Source organism: Eublepharis macularius, chromosome 12, assembly GCF_028583425.1.
Source record: "Eublepharis macularius isolate TG4126 chromosome 12, MPM_Emac_v1.0, whole genome shotgun sequence".
NCBI lineage: Eukaryota > Metazoa > Chordata > Lepidosauria > Squamata > Eublepharidae > Eublepharis > Eublepharis macularius.
The window spans coordinates 18,999,601-19,015,065 of NC_072801.1; the positions used below are offsets into that span (position 1 = coordinate 18,999,601).

At 44.9% G+C, this 15,465-nt stretch overlaps 1 protein-coding gene across 1 annotated transcript in view; it reads left to right on the forward strand.

The window, feature by feature from the left end:
* Window positions 1–15,465, forward strand: part of XYLT1 (xylosyltransferase 1) — a 224,007-nt gene that overhangs the window by 125,662 nt on the left and 82,880 nt on the right. The window contains exon 3 of the mRNA XM_054992203.1: window positions 6,581–7,100. Coding sequence (XP_054848178.1) covers window positions 6,581–7,100 — 520 coding nt within the window. The remainder of the gene's footprint in view (window positions 1–6,580; window positions 7,101–15,465) is intronic.

The window sequence follows — 15,465 nt, forward strand, 5'->3', positions numbered from 1 at the left end:
TACAGTACAAATGGAGAGCTCCCTCTTTGTTAAAATGTCAGACTATGTTCTGGGAGACCCAAGTTTGAATCCCCACTCTGCCATGGGAGGTTGCTGGGTGACCTTGGGCCAGCCACACAGCCTTAGCCTAAGAGCTAAGCTACAAGTGACGCCTTACACAGGCTGGACACTTGTCAGCTTCCCTCAAGTTTTGATGGGAAATGTAGGCATCCTGGTTTTACAGCTTGGCTTTCCATTACAGCTGCAAGACCAGGATGCCTACATTTCCCATCAAAACTTGAGGGAAGCTGACAAGTGTCCAACCTGTGTCAGGCGTCACTTGTAGCTTGGCTCTCACTTACTTCAGGAGGGTTGTTGTGAGGATAAAATGCAAGAGGGAAAAACAGTGTAAAGTGTGTTAGGTCTCCACTGGGGAGAAAGGTAGGGTATAAATGAAGTAAATAAATAAAATCAATGAGGCCATCAAAGGCAGTCCAGGGGCTAGGCAGGCATTTCCCCCTTCTGGCTGGATCCAGGTCATCTGAGAAGTTTCTCGTCACGCAATATTTTGTACTGAATCTTAATAGTGACCAATTTCATATTGGTTTTTTATTCTGACAGGAGCCACCCTTGGCTAAAAAAAAAACCCCACAACTCTGAGATAAAATGTATAATTTATGTTTTTTTTAAAGGTGAAGATGGTGCCAGAGACGTAACAATTGCCAGATATTAAACTTAATCCTGTGCCTCAAAACAGAATCAGTGAAAGAAAAACAGCCTAGCCTGAAAGGAAAATTCAGAAGGAATTTGAGGATGATAATTAGAAGGCAATTAAAGTCAATATTGGGTTTTCTTTCTTGAAAACTATAATTAAGATTTTGGCAGTAAACATTAAAGGATTAAATAATCCATGCCAAACAAACCCCCCGACACTGGCCAGTCTTTTGAAGAAGGATTTTAAAAAGATGTCTTAACAAACCAAGGGACCCATTATGGGGGGGTCGGGAATGAGAGATTTTTAGAATATAAATATTTCCAAGATCAGTATATCAAGTGTCAGCAAATATGAAAGCTTTCAGAGCTTTGATTGAAATTGAGGAAGAGTTTAAAAGTTTATCCCTAGTGAAAGATCCAGAAAGGCGATATCTGTTATTAAAAGTGGCAGTAGAATCAGAAATGCTGTTCTTGTGTCCCTAAACAATTTAATTTAGACATTTTGACAGTGATCATTGCCCCTAGAATAGATAGTTTCTCATAGGAGGAAATTTTAAATTATATTAATTTAAGGCCCACACTTTGAGCTTGGAAGTTCAAATTGAACAGATTTCGCAAATGAAATAACCCAAGTGCAGAGTTCCAGGGTGATTAGCCGAGATGATGTTAAGGTTAACAGTCCCCAGAGGGTGGCTGATTTCCTAGAATTACAGCCGATCTCCAGGTGACAGACATCAGTTCCCCTGGGGAAAAATGGCTCCTCTTGGAAGGTGGACTCTATAGCGTTATACCATGCTGAAGCCCCTCACTAAATCCAACCCTCTTTAGGCTCTAGAGCTGCCAGCCTCCAGGTGGTGGCTGGAGATCTCCTGGAATTACAACTGATCTCCAGCTGACAGAGTTCTGTTCCCCTGGAAAAAATGGCTGCTTTCAAGGGTGGGCACTATGGCATTATACTCTGCTGAGGCCTGTCCCCTCTCAAATCCCATCTACTCCAAGCTCCACCCCTAAAATCTCCAGGATTTTCTCAACCTGGAGCTGGCAACCCTATTAGGCTCCACCCCCCCCCCCCAAATATCCAGAAATTCCCCAACCTGAAACTGGCTGCCCTAGATGATGCAAATGGCACAGAGCGAACATAGGGTATAGGTGCTTCGTAATGAGTCGAATTAGTGGTCCTTTTGGCATAGTATTGTCTGTTGACTGACTTAAGTTCTTAAAGGCCTCCTGGAGAAACTCCTGGAACCTTTGGACTGGAAATGAACCAGATTGAACCTGAAATTTATTCCTGTTCAAAATCAGAATGCCTGCGTGCTCCAGGGTACCTTGGTGAAACAAATAAAATCAATAGCCCCACTAATGCTTAACATGTGCCTGCCTATAATTCTAAGAGCACAAAATACAAACTTTACCAAAGACAGGGTGATATGCCTATCTTTAAAAGCCAAAAGATATAACAGATGAAAGTCATGTGAACGGCGAGGAAACCTGCTCAATAAGGACAGTATAAATGTAGCTCTTACAGATGAATACAGGCCACAACTAAATACAAAATGAGGCAAAGTTTCAATTGACCCTGAAACCTTTAGCATAGAATGCTTTTTCTAATGTCCCTGTTTACAACCAGGTATCTGAAGGCACCCAGTTTTTAATCTTTTCCCTGCCCTTAGTTTATGTGGCTAAAATTCTCTGTTGAAATTAAGCTGCCCTAATATTATCTCTGTCTCCATTGGTCCATGTAGGTCTGAATTTGCTGTGTTCTTAATAAAAGAAGCTGCGTCCTCCAGTTTGCAAGATCTGAGCAAGTCTGTTAATGATAGGATGTTTTGAAGGTCTTTCACTCATAGGGTCGCCATAAGTCGGAAGCAACTTAACAGCACATAACACACACACAGAGCTAGCACACCCAGGGCAGGGCTGATTCACGCATTACATAGTCCATGTTGCCACAAAGAGTGATTCTGCACATGTTGGATAATACACTTCCAATCCTCTTTATAGATCATTTGGAACGGATTTTTTCATGTGCAGAACAAAAAATCCGCCTCAAACGATTGATAAAGTGCATTGAAAGTGCATTATCCAACGTGTGCGGAATCAGCCTATATGAGAACTTGGGATCAAACGTGAGCCTGGCGTTCCATGCTGAGAGTGCAGTCCTCAGACATGCAGGGACCCATTTGTATTGGGTCTTCAGCTTCCCTGCTACATCAGTTTTCCAACAAGAAACTGCCCGGTGCAGGGGAGGGGGAGAGAGTGCTATTTGCTTCTAGCCATCAGTGCATATAAGTTTTCCAGTGGGCAAGGATCAGCTTCCGTTTTCTTAAAACACCATGGGAGAAACATATTTCGCCTTTCTCACACCCACATCCTGGATCCAAACTGGATCTGTATGCACCTGGGAACTAAGTTCCCAGCAGGGAATTATGAGAACGAAACTATCAGAGGTCCAGATGTGGGACAAGTGGACTGTGTAATGTGTGAATTGGCCCTCAAATGGAGGAAGGGCTGCCCCAGTACCTGAGATCCTTTTATGGGAGATACAGCAATTGAATCTAGGATCCATCATCCAAGACTGAGCCAAAACCTGCCAAGTTTTATCATCTTTTGGGGTTCAGCTCCTCTAAGTATTGTTTTTGTCATTCCCTTCCTAAATAGACTCAACAGCCTGATTCCTTTCAAATTCTTCAATGGCTATCCTGGACTCTCAGTTTTCAGCAACTTATAGTTATTAAAATACAATTTACATTTTTTAAAAAACGACTAAAAGAGAAAAGCATATGGAAAACAGCAAAACTGCATTAACATCTGTTCTTTTTTCTCCCATCTGCTCCTTTTGGCTTTGCTGTTGTCCAGATCTGCCAAAACTGCTAGTTTTCCAATGAGGGTAATGGCATATGAACCGTTTCTTCCGATGAAGTTCATCATTTTTTTGTTTTCAGTGATCAAACGGCAGAAAGCCAGTCTCAAATGCAAAACAGCTTTTGTGAGTGGATTTGAAAAAGGTGAAAGATTTTGACAAGTCAAAGGGAATTAAATATATACCGGTATTAATTTTGCTCCCCCAAAGCTCACACTGTGAAATCCTAAACTTTGACATTGCCTGGATCGCTTACATTTTTGCTTCTAAGCATATTCCAGATAAGCATTTCAAAACATTTCAGTCCAACCTTCCTGTCCTTTCTGTGCTGTGGATGTAAAATAAACATGGAAAGAAATACAAAAGCCAAAAGAAATTGGTTATTATTATCAAATGACAATAAAATCTTGTTTTAAGATCAGAAGTAATTATCATGCCAACAAAAGACAGTCAAAAGCCTGCTGTTAAAATATTGTATTTGCTGAAATACAAAGGTAATTTTTTTTCTTCAGGTACACCATAAAAAAAGAAGTGTCCTCTTAAATTTGCATATAAGTTACAATTAGGTCAAATAATAAAAGACTTCTTAAAGGTAATAATAGTCCCCTGTGCAAGCACCAAGTCATTACTGACCCATAGGGGGACGTCGCATCACGACGTTTTCTTGGCAGACTTTTTACAAGGTGGTTTGCCATTGCCTTCCCCAGTCATCTACACTTTACTTCCAGGAACCTTAGGTACTCTTTACCGACTTCAGAAGGTTGGAAGGCAGAATCAACTTTGAGCCGGCTACTTGAACCCAGGTTCTGTCAGGATCGAACTCAGGTTGTGAGTAGAGCTTGAGCTGCAGTACTACGGCTTACCACTCTGCACCACGGGGCCCTTAAAGATTTCTTATGTATAACATATTTAAGGGGGTCATCTTGCATTCTGAGTTATCCTCCTTTCAAGTACCTATGGGGCATTGGATTTTGTTTGAAACTTGCCTATATTGATTCAGAGAAACCTGTCTTGGCAAGGAGTTTCATTGAGTCAGGGCCACAGCATACAAGGCCTTGCTTCCAGTCTAAGATTGAGACAGTCTGCCAAACAAAACTTTTGGGGGTATTTTGAAGACAGAGAACCCCTAGCAGCCGATTTGGGGGAGAACTTGGGGAAACATTTACAGAGTAAACCATAATGTTGGCTCATGCTTCAACTGCTCTTTGAGCAAAATTCAGATGGGAGCTTGTGAGGTGGCAGTTAGTTTTGAGGAGTTGTTGCTTTAACCTTGCACGTTTTTTTTTTTTTTACTGAACTAAAAATTGGAGTCAAGGTTGTGTTTTAAATTGGTGGTTACAATTAGTTTGAAGAGCTGTGTTAAGAACATCTGCTCTTGAGAAACACTGAAACAGTTTAGGGCAAGTCATTCGATAGCAAGAGATGAGCAGATGTTAATACGTAAGAATAGGAGCCGAAAGGGAAATTAATCCTGGCTTTTAGTCTGCAGGATATTCTCTGCCTACTTTCTCCACAGGCAGATTTAAGATGACTGCAGCCACTGATGTAGGGTGGCAGAGGAGGGAACTGCCCTTCCTGGTAGCTGTTCAGGGGTGACAGAGTGGGGGGGCAAATCAGGCAGAGCCCTGAAACCCTAATGCTGACTGAGGGGCCATTTCCGCACATGCACAATTGAACGGGTCAGGGCTGCCATACCAAGGAAGGCCGATATGGATCAGGGCTGCCACGTCAGGGAAAGAGGAGCTAAGGGCCAAACTAAAAGTGACGAATGACACAGGTCAGACACTTGTCAGCTTCCCTCAAGTTTTGATGGGAAATGTAGGCAGCTTGGCAGAATGTTGGACGAGTGACAGTTGAAAAATCCATTGGACAGCAGTTGTAGAGCCAAGCTGCAAGACCAGGATGCCTACATTTCCCATCAAAACTTGAGGGAAGCTGACAAGTGTCCAACCTGTGTCATTTGTCACTTGTAGCTTGGCCCTAATTCTTCCCCCCTTGCCGTTTCCCTGATCAGCAGTGTATCTCTCCTCCAGCTTGATTTAAGCCTCAGGAGGGGAAAAAAGATGAGCAAATTACATATTCCTGAATTTTTCATTCCTAGAACTTAAAACAGCTGGAGAGGGGGGGATTCCAGTCAGGGAAAATCCTTCTTCCTCTCAGAGCCAAGCTACAAGTGACGCCTTACACAGGTTGGACATTTGCCAGCTTCCCTCAAGTGCTGATGGGAAATGTAGGCATTCTGGTTTTACAGCTTGGCTCTCCATTACAGCTGCAAGACCAGGATGCCTACATTTCCCATCAAAACTTGAAGGAAGCTGACAAGTGTCCAACCTGTGTCAGGCATCACTTGTAGCTTGGCTCTCAGTCTACAGTCTTGAGGTGTGTCAGCATGCAGTTGCTTTTTGCACGTCAAACTGGTTACCTAGACCTGCAGTTTCCTATGTGATTTAGTTATAAGATGCTCCTTCCGCGTATTGCCTCCTGACTGTTACTTCTGCCAGCTCCCAGCTGCCCCATCATGATTATAAGATTGCCTTACCAGCTGCCATTCGGTGAGAATAATAATATCTGCCACCCCATTGTGGGGTTGCACTTAACACTGTTCGTACAGCCCCATCACAGGGCAAAAAGTGCACCTTTGGGGCCACTTCAGCTCAGATAAAATTTATTTTTATTTTTTTTAATTGAATTTATATTCCTCTCTCCCTGCACACGGGCTGAGAGGGGATCACAAAATGTAATAAATACAATTATACAATAAAAATATGTTAGCAAATTAAAACATCAATCAATAAAATCTATTAAGGTAGTCGCCCATATTACACATCCATACGACATCAAAACAAGTCCATGGGGCAAGGTGGCCAGTTACCAGATGAAAACAGTCTGGTGGGGAGGGGACAACACCTCCTCCCCCCCAAGCAGAGGGTCGGTTTGGTGGCCCATCTGTCTCACCCCCCCCCCCAATTGCTTAAATAATCAGAATGCAACTTTTAATGGTGTGCCTTTCCCCTCATTCTTCCACAGGACGGTTACTTCTTCCACCGCCCCAAAGAGAAAATGCGAACGGACAGCAATAATGAAAACTCAGTTCCGAAGGACTTTGAGAATATCGATACTAGCAACTTTGTTCCTAGGACGCAGAAGCAAAAACGCCAGCCAGAGCTGATGAAAAAGCCCCTTAGCAAACAGAAGGAGCACTTGAGGAAAAAACTGGAGCAGGAGGAAAAGATGAAGGAGAATTCTCTCCTGGGGAAGAGCTCTAACGAAGTGCTGCGCTACAACAACCAGGCCTTGAAGAACAGCAGCAACTTGAAGGATATTCATAGATCTCCCAAGCAGCATCACTTGAAAAAGTCGGGCAACGGCTCACCTGAGATCAGGTACGAGCCGCCCCCAAAATGTGAGATTTCAGGCAAGGAGGCAATATCGGCTTTGTCCAGAGCCAAGTCAAAACAGTGCCGGCAGGAGATTGCGGAGATGTACTGTCAGCACAAGCAGGGGAAGCTAATGCCGGAGCTGGTGACTCGTTTCTGTCCTCTGGAAGGTAAGACGGCATAAGGGCGGGGGGGAAGTGGCTGACTTGTGTGAATGTGCCTCTTGAGGTTTCAAGGCCACTGGATATTTGGAGAAGGAGCCACCACGGTTCAATGACAGAACACCTGCTATGCATGCAGAAAGTCAGGGGTCAGATGCAGGAAAAGATCTTTCTCCACCGGGGACCCTGGAAAGCTTTTGCTAGTTAATATAGACAGTACTGTGCAGATGGGTCAAGTATCTGATTCAGATTACGGTAGCTTCATATGTTCATAAGCGGAGCCCAAAAGCTGGCGTCCGTATGAACCTGTCTTCTGTCCTTAGCTTCTCCCGTCAAAGAATCTCTGGGCTCAGATAGATGAGACAAAGATCACACTTTTCTTTACATGTATAAAATGAAAATTGCAGCTTCGGTGCATCTTAGGGCCGTGCAGGGAAGGGAAGAGAGTGTTTAACTCCTTCAGCCTCCACTTGGTTTCACTGTTCAAAACTGGACTTCTTTTGTTGTTGCCATTTTAAAGGGGGAAATCTGTGTTTTTAAAGTAAGTGCTTTTCCTCCTTTAAAGGATAGAGGGTATTCAAAGGGCCTTGAACGGAACAGGAGAAAGGCAGAAAAGTTTGGGTTGCTTGCTACTGGGCTCATACCAAACAAGTGCATTGTAGCCACAGACACAGATTTTCTTAGCTTGCCAACCTCTTCCTGTCTTTGGAAACGGAAACCAAACAGCATCTCTTCCCCAAAGCAGAATTGATAATCCCTCCCACATGCACATCTCACATTTTGAGATTGGCTCCACCCCATGGTAGCCATTTTGTATTGGCACACTCCACCCTTTTGCAAAAACTCAAACTTGCCAATGGACCCAATAAGGTTAGGGGATAGGGTTGCCAGGTCCCCCTACCCTCCCAGCAGAAGGGTAGAGACCCAGTGCTTACCTTTTTGCTGCTCCCGTCATGGTCTTTGTGCACTTTGGAAGACGTCACTTTTGGGAAGTGATGTTATTGCACCGGCATGGGTGCGCTCTTGGAATGATGCCATGATGTCACTCCCAGGAAGTGACGTCCTTGCGTCACTTCAGGAGCACACCTGGGAGGCCCGTTCCTGCACCTTCCCCCCCTCGTCAGCCAGGTAAATGGTGGCTGAGCAGAGGGTGGAAGTGGGGGGATCCCCTGCCCCCACCGGGGGAATGGGATTCCTATTAGGGGGGTCCATGTATTAGACCATATTGGGGTTGCCATTTCTCAAGTTCGAACAGAGGAACTCTGCTTGATGGGTGGTGGAGTAGAAATGCAGGTGGTGATTCAGTGTCAGACCAGCACCCAAAGGTCACTTTCATTGTGAACCAGAAGTTATGTCATTGCATCAGTGCAGTACTCTAGGATTTACTCAAAACTCTATAGTTAATGAACCCTAGAGCATTGCACCAGTGCAGTGATGTCATTTCTGGTTCATAATGAAAGTGACATGAGCATGATGCTGATCTAGTAGTTCCTTGTCCTTGCTATCTCTAAGTTCCAGTGTTGGGCTGGCAATCTAGACCATACAGAATTTGCAGTTGAAGATTTCAGAGCTTGTCCACCAAAATACCGGGGGGCGGGGGGAGTAAAACAGAGTGGCTGTCAAAGTTGTATACATTGTTCCAGGGGGTTTTTTTTCTGGGAAAAGAGGTGGCGGAACTCTCAAGAGGGAAATGAGGAAGAAACATACGGGATTCTTTGAAATCATATTATTTTCAAGCACTATTGCCGAGTATCTTCAAGAGGTGACGGAACTCCGTTCCCCCGCATTCCCCCTGAAAAAAAGCCCTGCATTGTTCTGGTCTGAATGAAGTGAGACAGAATACTGTGGGGGAAGAACCAAGGTAGGATATTGTTTGTGTCGTTTAGGCTGATCTTGTCAGATCTGGGAAGCTAGGTAGGCTTGGTCCTGGTTAGTACTTGGATCGGCAACCCCCAAAGGACTTCCAGGGTTGCTACACAGAGGCAAGCAATGGCAACCCACCTATTTGCCTCTTGCCCTGAAAACCCTACAGGGTCACCATAAGTCAGCTGCAACGTGATGGAAAAAAAACCCCATAAAAATAAGTTGTTTTATGACAGCAGAGTGGAATTCATCTCAGCTCTTTGATTTGGTTGGCTAACAGCAAAGCAAGAGTCCTCTGGCAGGTGAAGGACAGTTGCTAATTTTGGTGGTGGGGAAATAAAAAACATAGTTCAGTGGAAGGAATCCAAAAAATAGAGTAATAAATTACATGCGACTCTTTTTTAAATGTTGCTGTTGGGCTAGGGAAAAATAGCTTATTGAAGTGAACTAGCTCAGAGTTTCCATTCTAAAGACGTGATCAAAGAGGTGTTGATGCGACAGGGGAAGAAAGAGAGGATTGCCTTAATTTCCTCCGGTGTCGAAATGTTTGAATTGCGTAACTGTTCAGATTGCTTCACATGTGTTATTCCCACTTTCTTTATCCCAAAAACTTTCTAATATTGCCTTATATATGTATTTGTTTACATTAAGGGGGAGCAGGATGCCCAGTATATGTAATGACTTCGGGCTTCTCTGGCAGTGCTCTGCTTTTATTGCTGGCAACAGCATGGCAAACCCAGGGAGACATGAGGAACCATACAGGACAGGAGTAATCTCAGAGCCAAAACAGACGAGACGCCAGACGTGTGGAGGATACACGTCGGTTTCCCGCAAGGTTCCATGGGAAGTGTAGTGAGAAAGAACCTCTGCCTGGAAAAAGAGGGAGAGAATCCCTCTTCTCCCTGGCAGAGGTTCTTTCTCTAGGCATCTCGTCTAGTCCACTTGACTCCGTCTCGCCATTGCCAGCTCCCCTTGGTCCCCTAACAGTATTCCACAGCCAGAGGGAACTGAGCATGCAGGCGGCAACAAGAGGAAGCCAATTGCACGGGCGGCAGTCAGAGGGAGCAGGCAGCGGTGATCTGCTCCTTGTCCCTCTGGCTTCTGCCAGCATGCTCCTCTTGCTCCCCTAAATGCACTTTGCAGCCAGAGGGAGCTGAGCACACTGGCGGCAGTGAGAGGGAGCCAACTGCACCGGCAGTGGTCAGAGGGTGCTGGCAGTGGCGATCGGCTCCTTGTCCCTCTCGCCGCCACCAGCGTGCTCGGCTGGCGATCTAAACTCCCCTCTGTCTGGAGATCAGGGGGCGGGACCACCAGCCATATGACCATTTTTAAGAGGTGCCGGAACTCCGTTCCACTGCATTCCTGCTGAAAAAAAGCCCTGTTCCCGCTGGAAAAAAGCTGGGGAAAAACCCTGGAATCCATAAGGGCTAGAGATTTTTTTAAAAAACAAAGTAAAAGCTTGACTATACAGGCTTGTTAATGGCCTAGCAGGATGCATAGCCGTAGGCCCAGAATCTGGTCACATTTTAGGCAATCAAACAATATGGCAACCACAATGGAAATCAGCGTTTAAAAGACTTCATATCATAGCTCATAAATAACATGGAAATAAAATAATTACCATGACCTATTTTTGTTCCCTGTGTTTGCACTGGAATCCCTGCTTAGTCAGTGTTAGGAAATTTTCTTGTCCATTTCCTTGAAGAAAACATTTTTCCCCATCTCAATGAAATGTGGGGTTTTTTTCACAGCCTTGATCTTGTCGTTTCTTAGACCTCCTCAGACATGTAGGGAAGTCAAATTAACACACAACAAATATATTGATTAAAAAATATTTTCCTCTAAGAACAAAAGAACCCCTGAATGTTATAATTTTTTTTACAGTGACCTGGTCTGAACTCTCCCAGCAAATGTTAGCTGCAACCCACCAAACCTTTCTCCAATCAAATGGCAAGAAAATAGCTTTTAACAAGTCTTCTGGGTGTAAATACAATGGCCCCACATTGCCTCACCTCCCTGGGAGTTACTTCACTAGGATTATCAGGCCCAGCCTGGGTGAGGGGGAGCAGAGGCATGGGAGGTGGCTGCTACTTGTACCATAGAGTTTCCAGCAATTCCTAGAGAGGCATGTTGTCACTTCTAGGTTTTCCCCAGAAGGAATGTACCCATGTCAGAAGCCCCTGTGAGTAACATGCTGATTTTCAGAGACAGGGAATTTGAATTTCAGGAATCATTCAGGTATGTGGTACCCAGCCTCATTCTGAAATACAGTCCAGGGAGGAATTGAGAAACTAACAGCGCAGTCCTAAGTATTTAGGTGTAACACTGTTTAGGATTGCACTGGCTGTAAAACAAAATCCAAAGCCATGGCTATTATTTTTAAATCATCATTTTTTCCAAAGCCAAATTCATAATATTGGGCACGAAATCTGCTTCCAAGTTATAAAACCAAGATCTATAGTACACCCTTCTATTAATTATTGGGGAAGCTCAATATTGACTGCAGTGGCACATCAGAAAGCTTAGATGCTCACAAAACAGGTATTTTAAAGTGATTATTCAGGCATGGCATAAACACACAGTAGCCCAGTGCTGCTTTGTACCAGGTATTGTTGCTTTTAAGGCCTATTTTCTTGTAATTATCCAGAAGGGAAGAAAAAGATTGCTCTGTTTCTTCAGATTAAATTGAATGAAGCTATAACAGAAAATATACAACGGTACTCGGTAGACCCTTTAACATAGTGGGAAGTTCAGGCTTTAGAAAGTACTGCTCTTTCAGCATCTTGGACTACTCTTCTTCAAAAAACTTATTGCTCTGATCTGGGAAGCACATGGCTGCAGTTTAATAACCCATAAAAGTAATGTTTGTTGAAAGGGCCTGGTGATTGGTTAATAGCACATTTGTGAGACCAAGGAAGAACTCAGGAGAAATTAGGCCTGATCCTACACAGCAAAATAAGATGGTAGAGTTGGTAGAATTGCTGCCTCAGGCAGCTGGGGGATGGGAATAATGTCCAAGAGCATTCCATGGTTTTTTTTAAAAAACGCAACTCCCTGCAAGTAGAAAGCAGTGCATCAGGGAATGGGCTGGAGGTGAACCTCTCCCTGATGTGCTAGTTTTATACTTGCAGGGAAGTATGTTTTATTTATGTGGAAGGCATCATTTAGGAATGGCAATCTCTGTTACCTTCCTTCTGAAAAGGTACAGTCTGCTGCACCTGTGGAAAGCCAGGTTTCTCCTTCAGTGTTCCATGTGATAAGGTGTCTTTAGAAAGCTCTCTGTTAGGCATGGCTGGCTGGGTAACGAATGCCTCATCTGGTCATGTTTATGTTTGACAAAAAGTGAATGGTGTTTAAGTTGTCATTCTCGGCCAGCTGCTTGCTACAGAGCCAGCCTGACCTGAACAGTTTCAGAAGGAAACAAGGAATCCCTAGATAAAAGCTGGGTTTTCCTGTCTTCTTTGACAGAGGAGCAAATTGGTTCAGCTGTGTTCTCACACCTTGATCCCATTGCAAATGTCAGTAGATTTGCAGTGGGCATGTTCAGTAGAACTCTCTGTGTGCGCCTAAAGGCCCTGTTCGTGAAAGTTCTCTGTTCAGTTCAGTCCAACTGTTACTCTTAGTTGTATTTGGAAGGACTTGTTTTTGTCCCTGCCTCTCTCATACTTTTCATATGCTTAAAAGGGAAAAAAGACTTAAAAGGGGGGGGGGGAAGCAAGTCCCTTGTGCACACAGTGATGAAGGGTAGTCTGTGAAGTTTCGGTTACCATGTACCATGCTTGTTTTAGTTCTACTTTCTGTTTCCTGGCACGTTAAGCGTTTTGAAATATCCATTTTGTCCTGTCTCAGGATAATTGATAGCCCAGATAAGTAAGTAGGGTGTAATATTTAGTATTAATTCTTGCTCTCATGCTGATAGCAAATGAGTTTTGCACGACTCTGTCATATGTCCTCAGCAGGCATATGTGTAATTAAAAGGACAACACATTGGGTTCACAGAAGCGCTGAAATTCGGTTCGCTGTAAAACGTCCGTATGTTCCTTTGGGAAGGCAGAAGGGGCCATGTAATTATGGTCTCACTAAATACTTGTAGAGTTTTTTAAAGTATTCTCTTAATCTGAAGCAATGTTAATCTTTTGTTTAAAAAGAATGGATCTTTTTTAGTAGTTTGCCAAATGTTCATGGTTTTTGCTGTGAAATAACCATTTGGGGGAGGGTCTCTTCTACTCTACTCATATAAGCATTGTATATCCACTCTGCTTCTCTTTGGTAGGGAACAGAGGAATTGTCAAGGCAATTGGCTTGTCTTTTCTTCACCATGGGATGTGAATTAGGGATACACCAAATTCTAAATTTTTCATTCTTTTAAGTTTGTGGAGTGCTTATTCTCCCCTTGGTCATAGATCCAGAGGAGTTAGCCATGTTAGTCTGCATCTGATGAAGAGAACTGTGATTCTCAAAAGCTTATGCTACAGTAAAATTGGTTAGTCTTAAAGGTGCTACTAGACTCTTTTCTATTCTTGCCTTCTAACTTTAATTGAAGTTTTTTAGCAGTTTTTTTTCCTTTTGTGGCTTTTTATGATGGTTCACTGACTGTTTAAGTTCTCAGTGATATATGTGTGATTGGTTTAGGAAGGTAGCTGTGTTGGTCTGCACTCAGGGCTGGATCGATGGGGGGGAGGGGGTAGTCTGCCCCTGGCACCGCCAAAGAGGGGGCGCCGGGGGCAGCTCCCAGCTGCCAGGAGCATGCAGGTGGCAGCGCGGGTGGCTGGGAGGCCGCCCGCACCATTTGCCTGCCCCACAGGACAGGGGGCGCCCGGCTTGCTGCACACCCCCTGTCCTGCAGGGCAGGTGAATGGCAGCGTGGGTGGCTGGGCGGCACGCTCCTCCCCGCGTCATGATGTCATGGAAGTGATGTCATCATGCAGCGCCAAGAGTGCGCACGCTGTGCGCACACGCAAGGAGCCGGACTTGGGTTGCCCTGGGTGCCAGCAACCCTAGATCCGGCCCTGTCTGCACTGGAACATCAGGATTTGAGACCAGTGGCACCTTAGAGACCATCAAGATTTTCAGAGGGTAAGTTCTCAAGAGCCAGAGCTCCCTTCTGATTGACCTCTTTGTCTTGTGTTATTATTCAGTTACTCTTATTGATTGGTTAAATTTCTGCATAGAGTTGCCAGGTCCCCTTAACCTCCCAGCAGGAGGGGGAGGACCTGACACCTTGCTGATTCTCTCACAAGCGCTAAGCACGCACACTCCCAGCAGGCACAATGACATCACTTCCAGCAGTGACATCATCGCAGCTGGTGGCAGGCATGCTCCTGCCCTTCACAAGCCTGAAGTGAAGGCTTGTGGATCGATGGGGGAGCCCACCCGCTATGCGCTGCCTCGGGAGGTTTCTTGCCTCCTGGGCCTGTTCCCTGGGGCATTTCCCCTCTGCCAGCCAGATAAATGGTGGCAGGGGGCAGAGGCTGGGAGTGGGAGATCCCCCGCCCCCACCAGGGGACCTGGCAGCCCTACTTTTGCACCATCTCAACCTCAGCTTTTAAAAGTTAATTTGCTATTTTTTTAAAAGTAGATTTTGTCTTTAAGGCTCTGAAGTAGCTTGTGGTTCCCTTTGTAGAAGAGAAGACTAAAGCCTTATGGCTTTTTGCAATTGCTCTGTTTATAAATACACAAGGTAGACAGCAGTTCACAGCTCTCTGTCTGCCTCTTTCTCTGCCTATTACAAACTAAATTTGCCTTTTCTCCCTACAGGTAGAAGGGTTCCCTTCTCCAACCTCTCCTGAACAGATTAACTCCTAGAAATTATCACCCTTTTCGGTAGGGTTGCCAAGTCCATGGGGGGGACTGGGGGTTGGGGGACATCTGGGGAGTCATGCGGGGGGGTACTTATCTTGCACATGTGCAAAGCTCGTGCATGCTCCAGAGTGCTCCGCATCACATTCCTGGCCCAATACCGAAGTAATGGGTCGTGCTTGGGGCTGATGGAGTGAAAATCTGCCCCAAACAGTAAATTTGGGGTTTATTTACACTAAATCAGCCCTTAGCGCGACTTATTACTTTCGTGTCGTGCCAGGAATGATGTCATTCCTGGCACAATGCAGGCACGTGTGGGGGCGCTCCAGAGCACGTGGGAGCACATTTTACACCCAGCATGACGTCCTTGTACATTTATTCTCCCTGCTGGCCAGGTAAGAGGCAGTGGGGGGCAGTAGCTGGGGGTGAAGGATCCCCCACCTTCACCGGGAGGAATGCCAAACCTACTTTTGAGGAACATCAGCTAATCCGTCTGAGGCATCAGCATAACAGAGCAAATGGTCAGCCAGGACCTGCAACATTACAAACAAAACTACTTTTAACCCCCCCAAACCCTAAGCAGGCACCGTTAATGAACTTTGATGTTACTATCAAAGTACATCTGTTTGGTGAACTAAATCTTCTACTGTGATTCCATCCCAAAGATCCCTGCAAATCCCCAGCACTCAAACCAGAGAACTTCTGGATTTTG